The 12,718-nt window shown below is 32.1% G+C and overlaps 2 protein-coding genes across 4 annotated transcripts in view; one reads left to right on the forward strand and one right to left on the reverse strand.

Moving 5' to 3' along the window:
* Nucleotides 1–12,474, reverse strand: part of prom (prominin) — a 40,653-nt gene extending 28,179 nt beyond the window's left edge. For all 3 annotated transcript variants that reach the window (XR_010369978.1, XR_008404868.2, XM_053748316.2), the window contains exons 1-7: nt 11,339–12,474; nt 11,059–11,114; nt 4,453–4,676; nt 2,419–2,606; nt 1,221–1,316; nt 681–883; nt 101–236 (exon numbers count right to left, since the gene is read on the reverse strand). Coding sequence is in view for 1 of the 3 variants with exons in the window: in XM_053748316.2 (XP_053604291.1) it covers nt 101–236; nt 681–883; nt 1,221–1,316; nt 2,419–2,606; nt 4,453–4,676; nt 11,059–11,114; nt 11,339–12,332 (1,897 nt within the window). In the remaining 2 variants the exon portion in view is untranslated. The remainder of the gene's footprint in view (nt 1–100; nt 237–680; nt 884–1,220; nt 1,317–2,418; nt 2,607–4,452; nt 4,677–11,058; nt 11,115–11,338) is intronic.
* On the forward strand, nt 7,668–11,309 carry LOC128671650 (circadian clock-controlled protein daywake-like). The gene is made up of 5 exons (XM_053748318.2): nt 7,668–7,852; nt 8,536–8,755; nt 9,331–9,455; nt 9,915–10,067; nt 10,534–11,309. The coding sequence occupies exons 1-5, from the start codon at nt 7,777–7,779 to the stop codon at nt 10,689–10,691; spliced, it is 732 nt and encodes a 243-aa protein (XP_053604293.1). The 5' UTR covers nt 7,668–7,776; the 3' UTR covers nt 10,692–11,309.
* Nucleotides 12,475–12,718: the final 244 nt, after the last annotated feature.

A 12,718-nucleotide genomic window follows, 5' to 3' on the forward strand; every position in this document is an offset into this window, starting at 1 on the left:
AGAAGGTAGCTTTGAACCTTACTATTATTTTTTATTTATAAGTAGTATGTATATCCAGGATCCTAGATATCCGAAGTAAACTACATGCTAACTAACTTACCACTTCTAGTTTGCACTGTTTGTGAAGCTATAGCTGAGGGCAACATTTTGAATTCTTTCTTCGCAGTGGAAATTGCTTGTGTTAAGTTTTCAACCCCTAAGGACCTAAGTTGCAGTAGTTGTTGTTCGTGCAGTATCTGGAAAAAATATATTTACTTAGATTTTCTTTCTTTCATCTGAGCGTGCTCCAAGTTTTATACCCAGCTGTGATGTCGCCAAGGCTTGGTCCGCTTATAACCCGCTTAAAACTAAACTTTGAAAATTTGAAGACTATAGCTGACGCCAAAATAATTTTCACCTAATTTTCAGGGTGGGCTGCACCAGTCAACTTTGACGTTAATTTTAACCTGCACAGGATAAAGTCCATTTAATCTGTTGCGCGTAGGTTAAAAGTAAGGTCAAAGTTGACTGGTGCAACTGAGGATTTATGTTGATGGTCAATGTGCAGTAGCTTTAAAGTCATTTATATGACTTTGTTTTTAACATCATAACCTACCTAATTTAAGAGGTACGTATAAGACAAAAGCAATAAAATGTGACACCATCATCAATTAATAGAACATTTGCAAAAACTTATTTACCAATTCAAATTTGAGCTGTAACGTCAAAGAGTTAGTGTTGATGGTATCGCATAGCGGCGCGTCTTTCGCCACACAATACTTCTTCAAATTCTCCAGTTGCCTCGCCAGGTCATTGATCTTGTCTCCAGCAGCCGCCGCCATGGCTCCTGCCCGCATGCTGACGTCACGAAGTGATGCTATCTTTGACGATAGTTCTTCACTTTCTGTATATGAAGAGTAAACTTGCACATTGAATTTGGTAAAGAAAGAAATCAAATCAAATCTTTTCAATAATAATAAAGATATTTTTTTATATATTATTTTATGTTCGCTATTTCAGTTTTATTCTCGGCTGTGACGTCTCGTTGGCCTAGGTTTTGAGGTGTCGGTTTAATAATAAAAAGTTAAAACATAACAGATTCAGCTGTGATTGTACAATCGTGTCATTAACTCTCTTTGGGCGTGATGTTGTTGCCTATTATCTGTATATAGAGGTCATATTTAAGGGCAGGGACCGCTGATTATTTGCCTTTCAATATCTAATCGAAATAGGAGTATTACCTTGAACAATATCCACTAGTGAATCAAATACTAAATCTATTCCACTTTCCGATGCTATTGCTTGCTGAATAGGCTCTCCAAGCAGAGATTCTATATCTGAAATGAAGAAAATATTACTTTACAAAATTTATAAATCAAATACAAGATAACCCTGTGCTCCGACGGTAAAAACCGAGGATAAAACCGGGAAGAGATCAGATGACAAACATCGAAAACCGATTAAGTGGATGACATTGTGGTGTAAAATGTACCTGTAAGTCTTATTTTTTGCGGTTATGCCTCTTAACTAAAACGGACAGACCGAAAAAAAAATGCATCATATGTATTTAATAAGTAATTAATCTAATTGATTTCTCTTTTCAAGTAACATCCCTCAGCGTAAAAAAAAATGTGGACGGTATAATGCAAATAACGTACTTTCCGCTTCATCAATCTGGCGAAACGAATTTCTTATTATACGATAACTTAAATAAACTTGAATAATGATACATTCTTTGCATTGTAATTAGCAGGTAGGCTATGCCTATTTATATGTGTACTGTTAATAATAGGCAATGGATCCACTAGAACTTAGCTAAGTAAATTTCACTCATTGTTAATGGCACTTTAATACAAATTGGTGGAGAATTTAACTCCGAATTAACTATATTAATTGGACAAGCGGCCCGTCTCGGCTTCGCTTGGGCAAAACCATAATTAAATGTACACCGAAACTTTCCTCAGGAATCACACAATCTATTTAAAAAAGCCGTATTCGTAAAGTAGGTCTAATTATACATTGCGACAGATAACAGAAAGCTATTTAGTTTTATACTATGTAGTGATTGTACATGAGTACTTTTATATATAGATTTTTTTATTATTATCGTTTGTTTCTAAATATATCATCAAAATGATTTGTAAAATTTGCATTTCAGTACTTGGATACACAATTGGATAATACTAACAATGACGCTGCTATCAAAATAACTCTCATTAGCATGTTGCTATTACTTATGTATATTTCCGTAAACAGGATAGGGCCTAAACGCATGCTCATAATAAATATAAAAACTTATTTGTGAATACTTGATATTTTCTTTTTCCAAAAAATTCGTCGGTGTATTTGAGTTATTTGAAAATAGCCTTTTTTCCCGGAATCGTTTTCGAATAAAAGTATAAATTACTTTCAGAGTATGAAAACTGAAAAGATAATTACTATGCAAGTCTTCCCTAAAAGCATGCATTACAAGGTCTACAGGTGGTATGAGGCTGTGGTGGAGATCCCTGGCAGCGGCGGCGAGCCACGACGCGATGTCGGCGCACGCGCAGCTCACCACGCTTCGGCTCTCGTCGGCCGCTAGTCGGGCTTGCTCGTTGCTCATCGCCATGCCAGACAGAAATACACTGAAAAAAAAAATTATAAATACGTAATATATAATACATCAATTGTAACTGCTGTTTTGTGTATTTTTTAATAAAATGTACGTATTATTTGATTGTTTTAAATATTATAATCTAATGAGAGGTATTTTTTTCTAGTTCAGATGAAGAAAATCTTAATCAATATTTACATGAAAAATATTCTAAGTTTATATTACTATAGATTAAGATGTGGTTGTTTTGATAGGCAAGAGTTAGGTAACATAACTTTTTATACTCCCTACATTTACTTTAGTTTTACTTTAACCGTCCATCAACTCGACCCATAGCTATTTTATTTTCATAATTTTATCGGTGTTTACTCAAATTCAAAGCATCTTAATTTTATACAAATAAAGCACAAAATGCAGAAATTAAAGAAAGGGCTTAAACTAAGACAAACTTGGCCCATATCATTACACTGTAACGAGTAAGAGTAATTAATTTGAAAGCAGCTTCGCTGGCGGGCAACGGAACTCCGTAACACAATTTAAGTGCCGACACAATTTCACATTAGTTTCTCGTTTTATAAGCACTTTGTGATGACAGCGCGCTGTAATGTCGTTTTAAGAGAGTAACTTAACTTGATCTGAAATCCGTTTATGTTAGTGCAAAATCAGTTGGAATTATTCATAGAGACTAAATATTTTTCAATCAAAAGAAATTTATGTTTTTTACTACCAAACAGACATGTGGCTCATCAGATGGTAAGCGGTCACCACAGTCTGTATAATGCCTCAAGGGTGTCACATTTTACACGCGCGTTGCCTACTTCGTGGCCTAGAATCTTTGACCACAGTAGGTGATTACACCTCTCTCACCCTTCAAATAGGACCACAACAATGGAAACCGTGCTGTTTGGCGGCAGGAATACATGATAAATATGTATGTACCCATGTAGAGGACATTTATACCAAGGGACATTTAGAACCTCTGTTAGATATTGCAATGGAATTTGTCATTCCATCACTTCTTCTATTTTTAGCTTTCTATGTCGATTGGTCGATTACACTTATTTTTATACTTCAGTGAATATCTTAAGAATTGATCATTATAACTGCAAGTAAACATCCACAGTCTTTGAATCTATTTCCACAAAAAAATGGCAAAGTAATATTATTATGCATGTTTTAACGTAGCCATGAATCAGACGAGTATGTATCTTGTATTGTAATCGAAATTCAAGTACGTTATTGGTTGGCTTCGTTTAGTTTCAGCTTAACCGTGGCCCGGGGTTTACTAAGCCAAGGGGAGGTTAAGGTAAACAAAGGAATGTTTAAAGTATTTTATTAAAATATAAATAATAAGTTACTATTATTTATATTTTAATAAAATAGTATAATAATTCGTCATTATTATGACAAAATTAATTTAAAAATAGGATAGAAAATATTTATTATTTTTTCATATAGGTAAGGTACCAAATTATTTTTAAATGATACGTAGTGTCGATAATTATCAATTTCTCATAACATTGATAATTCTCTTTGTCGTCTTTGTAAATATATGAAATAATGAACTATTTGTAAAAATCAGGGTTATATAATTAATGAAAAATAAGTATTACGCAATTTTGCAATTTTGATTAGCAGTTTTGAGTTTGTGTTTAAATTATACCAAATCATAGCTTCTCATCTGGCTATAATGATGGTCAAACGCATTCAAATTTTAAATGAAAGTCCACCATGGTAGAGTAATAAAGTTTACCCAAAGTATTTATTACGGCTAATAAAATGTATAAACATTATACAAATAGTTGTAAAGTCCTTCTGATGTCAAAAAGTAGCAGGTAATTATTTTGGAAACAAGTCCCATTAAATGTGATACTTACCAGCACAATAATAAGATGAACAGCGTCACAACAACTAGCGCTCTGTCATTGCAATCTGAGCCTTTTTCATCAGGAAATAAGGCACCAGTTTCGGTGTCCTCATCGCAGCTGGATGTGGAAAATAAGGACAGAATTCCTAGGATGAGGAGGTACGATGGTATCACCAGAGCTATGCTGGCAAATGCTATGATGAAACCGAGAAATGTTGATTCTATCCTTATTGACTGGAAAAGAAAAAATACAGTAAAATTTAATAACAATGTTACACGTAAATTTTAAGAAAAGGGTCTTGAAGTAATTAAGAAATACTTATAAGTAGCATAAGGTTTTTTTTTGTCTTGGTTGACAGTAGCTAGTAGTTCGTAGTTTCTGTAACACTTGGTGTGTACTCCTGTGGATGTCATATGAAGCAACTAACATGACGTGCCTTAACGGCAACAATAGCATCCCCAAAGAGTTTGGAGGGAGGCCGCCGGTTGTGAAATCATAACCAAATGTTCAAAATTTAATGGTATTTTTTTTTACGCAAACTTTGGGCTTCGGGGCGTCACAGCCCCGAATGTTAACCGAGAACACACGAGGATGAGATAGTTTGCAGCATTAAGATATTTGTATAATTTGAAATTTGTCGTGAAGACCTAATTAATTCCTAAATAAATGAATAAAAACACAAAAGGAAACAGTTTTATTTTTTAAATATTTGTAACATGTGCAAGTAACAAAGCAATTACAAAGTTTTAAAAAATATCTTCACAGATTTTTACCCTCACAATAGAATCATTGAATAAAAGTTAATCAACGTGATATTGTCATCCTCACATAAAACCCCTAATAAAACAACGGAGCAATAATGTTGTGTAGGTATCTAAAATCACCCATCAAAACGAGCACAAAAATTTTATATTTTGTTTCATATTTTGTTCAATAACAAACGACGATATTCTGTTGTAAATACAGTCCATAAATCAGGACGAGACTTTGTTATGATCTGTGAAAAAAGCCGAAGTAATTAGGAAATGACCAATACATCTTCAATGTTAAGGGGAGGATTCTTGTTTCGAAGCAAATTCACTTATTTTAATTACTATATTTGTCGATTTTTAGAAAAAGACTAACAAACAATTTTAACCATACCTTCTGCCGCTTCTAAAACCCAGAAGTGTTTGCAACAATTCATTATGAAAATTCTCGAATAAGTTATTTGGTTATCAGTAACCATAGATTGTATGATATAGCATTGATTCTGAAGTACCATGGTACTTGACCATGGTACTTCAGAATCAATGTTATTCTATAACTGTTCTTATATAATACTTTTGACATTTCAATCAAACAAAATACATTATTTGTTTTGTATTATGTAAGGTATGAATAGGCTCAGCGTGTTAGTAAACATAATGAACACCCTGACAGGTAACCTTATCACTTACTATCACAACTGTGATTGTAGGTTAATTAGGGGGGTTACAATATTAATAAACGGTAATCAAGTTCAAATAAAAAAACAGAATGAAAGTGAAGCGAAATGAACTGAACCAGAATATTCCCTTATATGACAAATGTGCTTTACAGTAAATGAGGAGGAGAATTACAAGCCTTATGATACTTAACTTCATTGTTCTATTGTTCATTTCTAAAGCATCGGGAATCCCTCTTGAGTTTTCCAAGCCATATTTTAGACACCACTTAACGGATTGTCAGTTTATATATAGCAACTTAAGACAGTCTAGCCGTTTAATCCAATTTGGTTGTGTGGAGTGCTCAAATTGAAATATTATGTTACTAAGGAGGGAGGTGGTGCTTAAGGAATACCACGGAACATACAAACAAACACATAGCACGTTACTAACGTCCACATGCTGTCTCTTTTTTACAATATCGTGTACCGCATCGTGTAAAAAGAAAGAGAGAACCTGTGGAAGCAATGACGTGCTGCATATTTTAAAGCAAACATACCGTTTAATTTATGAGTTATATTGGTTGTTATATTAGTTATGTATAATGTATAGAATGGATATGGATTGAAAAATATAAAAATATGCGAATTCCATTTTCCTTTTCAAAAAACAATTTGACCTGACCAAATAAGGAAATGTTTAATTCAACTTGAATGATATGATGAGCATGTGTTTAAAAAATTTTAGCGACCGTATAAATAAAGTACCGGAAGTATTATCAACCAACAAAACAATTAGTGACACAAGCCTCATTTAATATTTTTGAAATTAAAATTATTTAATATTAAAAATGTTGGCATGTTTGGTAAATTCAAAAAAGTAAATTTTAACACATAATAAACTTGATCACAGTCTCACTGTCGGAAATTTTAAAGCGTCACTACGCGACGTACCAAGCTCTTAGGCTACCTATCTAATTTCATAGTTCACTAGATTTCATTCTTTATTAAAACTGTATTAGATGCCAATATTTTACACATCCTGTATATGATATACCAGCAACCGATCCTTTTAAAATGTCACTGACGAAGACGGTTATTTGAAATCTTATATACTTATTTATATATCTTGTACCTATGCGTCGAGCAGCTTAATGGTTGAAACAAATTCCAATTTGAATTGAACATTTTAATTTTAATTAATTAATTTGTACATAAATTCACAAAAATATTTGGGTTTCAATAAAATATATAAACTGACTATTGAGCAATGTTTTATTTATAAAGTTGACTCATTTCGAGAGAACAAACCAGTCCCTATTTTAAAAAGATTTACATCTTCAAAACGATGAAAAAACAACTAAACACTATCTACAAAATTCTACTGCAAAAAATTATAATATCTCTGGAAGTTTTAATATCAACATTAAAGTGACCTTTACTGACTGTGTTCAATTTTTTTTTGTATTTTAATTTTTGCCATTTTTATCACACTACTAGTTCTTGCCCGCGGCATCAAACCTTCAAGCCTTCATGAATCAAAGTAAATAAAATTAAAATACGTTCATTTTTTTGAGTTTACAAGTTTACTTTTAGATTCTTATTTACTTTATCATTTTAGATACCAATGATAAAAATCATGTTACGTACATATCTATAAATTATTTACATAAAAATATATTCTTCCTGCATATTTCGACGATAGTTATTTTTAAAAGTAAGGAAATAATTTATAATAGTTGTAATTAGAAAATGTATGCTAATGAATACATTATGTTGACAGGAAAACATATAAATACATACAATATTGTGTGTCATTATATTTTACCATAGTGTTCTCTGTTATTCCGTCAGTTTTGAATAGGTTATCGCTCAAGTAATACAAACTTACAGTTTTTGAATATTACATAATTTAAATTTAAATAATCATGGCGACATTAAATTTTGTTCCAATATTCGTGTTACTTATAAGTTTCTGTCGTGGATCGCTGGGAAGATTTGCACGTAAGTAAGTAAGAATAATGAAATTAAGGTTAAATACCTATTTGAAGTTGTATTTTCTTTAGGTATTTTAAAATAGCAAAATTACAGGTAATGTTGAAAATATGAAATATTAATTTGAACATAATGTCTTAAATACAATAAAAAATGACGAATTTTTTTTTATTCTATTTATTTTTCGAACTTTCTTTACGCTGATATTGTTTATAGTTTGGTTATGAAAACTGTGTGGTCTCATAGTGCAACTAGATACTGAAAAGAGATCGAACTCCACTTTTTAAATAACCTTTAACCAGTGGAGTTCAATTTTTTTATTTCATTATATTTTGTAAATATGTATGTATGTATTTTGTAAAATATTTGGTTAATTAGTATTTTATTTGACGAATTAAATATATATCCGTAAAAAATATACAATTTAGTTCCTTGGTGACGTTTTTCTGTCTATATAAATTTTCGGTTTTCACTAAATGTAGTGTGATTTCTGAGGAATTTTTATGTATACAATTTTACTTCAACAAAGTTAATATATAAATAGTTATGATTTTCCTGTCCAATCAAATTGTACTGACTGAAATTGTACTGACTGAATTTTCTCAAGTTTCGCCAAATAGTATTTCTTTCTTCACGAGTGTGTTATTGCTAACACTGGTAATATTAGTATCAAATACGACGTATTCTTTCAGCGGATTATATTCACAACTGCCCGAACATGACATCTGAATGCCTCAAGAAAACAATACAAGAGACCATACCATACTTCATCCAAGGTATTCCAGAATTCGGCATCTCGCCACTTGATCCACTTGTAAAAGACCACATCGCTATTGATCTTCCTGGACTTAAAGTGGAGTTGTTTAATGGAAGAATTACTGGCATAAGGAAGTGTATTGTGGATAATGTCAAGTATGTTTTTTTAATTTGTTATTAAGCCTCGGTTTCTTCAGTCAATTTTGATGTTAATTTTAATTTTCGCGCCGCTCGCAAAGTCTCTTTATCTATTAGATAAAGCGACTGCGTTGTTCTGCGCAGATTAAAGTTAACGTCAAATGTGACTGGAGCAAACACACTAACATTATTATTTCTTAATTTAAAATAAAAACTTTTATGATTAAAATAGTCGTATAGCTGAGAATAGGGTGCAGCAATATCTATAGAACAACTACGTAACTGGGTATAGATTGTGCTCATTATATTTCGCATAAATAAGTAGTATATAAGTTATATAGTTACTCGCTTTGTGCCACTACTACAAGGTCAACGATGTACAAAAGTAAATTACAATAATTAATTTTAAAACATCTTTTAGGTATTTCAATGTATTTCGATTTGAAGTAGGCATGTTTTCCATCTTCCCTCAAAAATTTTCATGTCTCGATTTTGAAAAAAAAAAGAAAAAGTGCAGATCCCTACAGCACTACGACCTTTGCCCCTTACGCTGTCAAAGATTTTTTTTCCAAATGATGTCCGTCTACTTCCAGGTATGAAAACAAACACGCTGATATTAACTTACACTGTCGTTTGGTAGTTAAAGGCACATACAGAGCTCATGGCAATATATTAATCATGCAAATTGATGGAGAAGGGGATGCGAAGCTGAAAGTTTGTAAGTATACATACATGTATGACAACCTCGGTGGCGCAGTGGTAAGGTTCTTGCCACTGAACCGAGAGGTCCCGGGTTCGATCCCCGGTCGGGTCATGATGGAAAATGATCTTTTTCTGATTGGCCCGGGTCTTGGATGTTTATTTATATATGTATTTATTATAAAATATAGTATCGTTGAGTTAGTATCCCATAACACAAGTCTCGAACTTACTTTGGGACTAGCTCAATCTGTGTGATTTGTCCCAATATATTTATTATTATACATTTAGGTTCAAATTTTATGTCAAATCATAGTAATATTTCAACCCCTGAAAATGGTAAAACGAGATCGTATTACTAAGACTTCGCCGTCTTTCCATCTGTGTGTCTGTTCGCCTTTTCAATGAAGGAACGAATGATTTTTATTGCGTTAAACATGTATACATTACATTTTGTAATCTTAATTTTTTGTTTCAGCGAACGTAACATTGAGTGCAAAAATAAATTTCGAAGATGTTGTGCGTGATGGAACAGTGTACCATGAAATACAGGATATATCCATCCAGCACAAATTCGTCGACAGAGTAGTGTTCGATCTCGCGAACTTGTTTAAAGGAAGCCCAGAAATAAGTAAGTAAATGGCAGTCTATTGTCGAAGGACAAATTTTTTCGGTTACCTACTCGTATTAATTGGACACCGAAATATAAAATACCTATACATCTACATACTACTTAATAATAAGATTTTATCTCTCTTATTTATAAAAAAGTTAAAGCATTATTTAAGCTAAAGTATGTTTTGTCTCGTTCTGTCAATATCAAATATATTGTAAAATGCGATAGGTAGTTACAAAACATAATATAGCATTAATAATGTTTTATCATTTTTACCAATAAGAGAAGAAAAAATAAATACCTATTGGTATTTATTTTTTCTTTCAATAAATTTTAAGTGTCTAAAATACTTTCCTCGACAAACTAAATAAGCAATGAATTTAGATGTAAGAAGGACATTTTATCGAATTCAGATACTTCAATGAGTTTGAACAAAAAAATAGATTTAAATGCCTCAAAATTTGATATAATATTGTTACAGGTGAAATAGTATTACAATTCCTGAACGATAATTGGAAGCTTGTCGTCGACGAATTCGGAGATCCGATAGTGAAGACTGTTGTAGACTTCGTTGTAGATAACATAAGGAAGTTCTTTAGTTCGATCCCCAAAGATGAAATTATTGTATTCACAAAATAAATATTTACATTCGAATCCAGTGATAACTGCAGCTAGTATGATGGTTAGTTCGGAGCCAGCTATCCGGAGTAGATTTTTTGACTGACTATATTTTTTATTGAAATTATTATTTCCTTTTTATTATTTTGTTTAATATTCATTTTTTTTTATTTTAAATAAGTTGTCATTTCAAACTGTTATGATCCAATGGTTTAGTATAATGAATAAATGACACAAACGCATAAATGTATATACCTAGACAAAAAAAATATAATATGACAATTTAGTCGCGTAATTTTGATATCTGGTAAATTAGTTGCTTAAAATAAAATCTTACGATATTTCTAGCCAAGTACTTGAAAATAAAAATATATGTTTATCGACGTACCTGTAAGAATGAGTAAGGGAATGTAAATTTACCCCATACAATATCCTTGATAAGACCTGGTATTTATAAAAATTATGCATGGAATTAACAAAAACATTGCACCACGATTCTTTTAAAATGTACCTATAACTGTTAAACGTTTAAAGTTAGTTTAAATTATGATTAAGATAAACTATTATCACCATGAAAAATATGAATATCAACATATTTGTAAGTGTATTTATGTTAATAAATATTTTTGATAACAAAGACATTATGTTTTAAAGAAATGTTTACTCACCCACTGGAAAATCAAACGGATAAATCAGAGTAAAAAACTCAGACATGAAAGTAAAGGGGTGAAATCCTTCATCCAGTTTAAGTGCTGGGATCAAGTAAGATTCTTTTTGAGGCAGACCGCTAAATCTAATTTTACTCTTGTCCTTGACTTCAAACCAATCCTCATTGTAACCCACAGCTATATTATTTTCTGTAACAACTGGCTTTTGTGTTACATCAAAACTGTCCAGAGGTTTATTAAAAATTTCTTTTGTTATCGGCACAACTTGAATTGTAGAAATGAAATCTGTTGTAGTCGATGAACTGGAAACTGGTTGAGTTACTTTCTTTATAAAAATTGATTCTGTTTTTTGCTGTTTTCGTTCTTCCATTTTACCGTTTTTTAAACTATTGTATTTGTCTAACCAAGCTTTTATTGCAACAGAATTGTTACGAGTACCAGCATTAGCATCTCGCTTGTTCCATATATTGCCTTCTTCAATATTACTTTGCTCAATTTGATAGTCATTATTATTGTTGTCTATATCAACAGGTGGTTTATTTATATTTATTGGATTGTCCTTAATAATTGTTTCTAAGCAACTATCCCACACTAAACGTAATGGTTCAGAAGTTTGGATATTATCTATTGTCTGTTTCAGACTTAAATCACTTTTATTATTAGCCATATTTTTATCGAATATTTTCTTGTTTTGCTTTTCATCTTCAGCATTTGAATTTGCAGTCGATTTTCTTGGCCCGTGAAATTGATTATCTATCAATAGCTCGGTGAAGCCACGAGGCGCATTGCCGTCAACGTTTAGATTATTTCCGGCAAAGTCAGCAGGCGTAGTTTCCGCCGTCGTCCAGGCTTCTTGTTTTTGCAAGGGAAAAATGATTTCTGTAGAATCTGAAGATAACTTATTTATGTCACCTGATTTTACCGTGGCTCTGCTTATTTGTGGGGAAACACAATTTGCGAGCAAGATTACGTAAATCAGAGCAATCGCGGCCATATCCGAAACATAATTGTTTACTTTCTCGAATCTATTTGTCGCCGCGACACGTCTGTCGATGGTATCAGGACACAACTGAGTATTAGGTCGAATGGGACATTGGAAGGAGGATTTGTGGCACTTAGCAGTCTGCCCGACAACGTTGCACAATCGTATCACGGTAGTGGTGTGCCTTTACTGGATTATGGACAGAGTATTAAAGTTCAGAGCTAACATTAATGTGAATTTGTCTGTAGCTATTGAAATAAGATTGTATATCGTTGTAACAGGCATAATCAAAGTGTCCAAAATTTGAAATAAGCTTTTTTTTTTTACTAAATAGTATAAAACTTATCGATATTGAAATAACTGTTTGTATTGAAATAACTAATTGAATTGATTTATTG

The sequence above is a fragment of the Plodia interpunctella genome, chromosome 8 (genome assembly GCF_027563975.2).
Source record: "Plodia interpunctella isolate USDA-ARS_2022_Savannah chromosome 8, ilPloInte3.2, whole genome shotgun sequence".
Lineage (NCBI taxonomy): Eukaryota > Metazoa > Arthropoda > Insecta > Lepidoptera > Pyralidae > Plodia > Plodia interpunctella.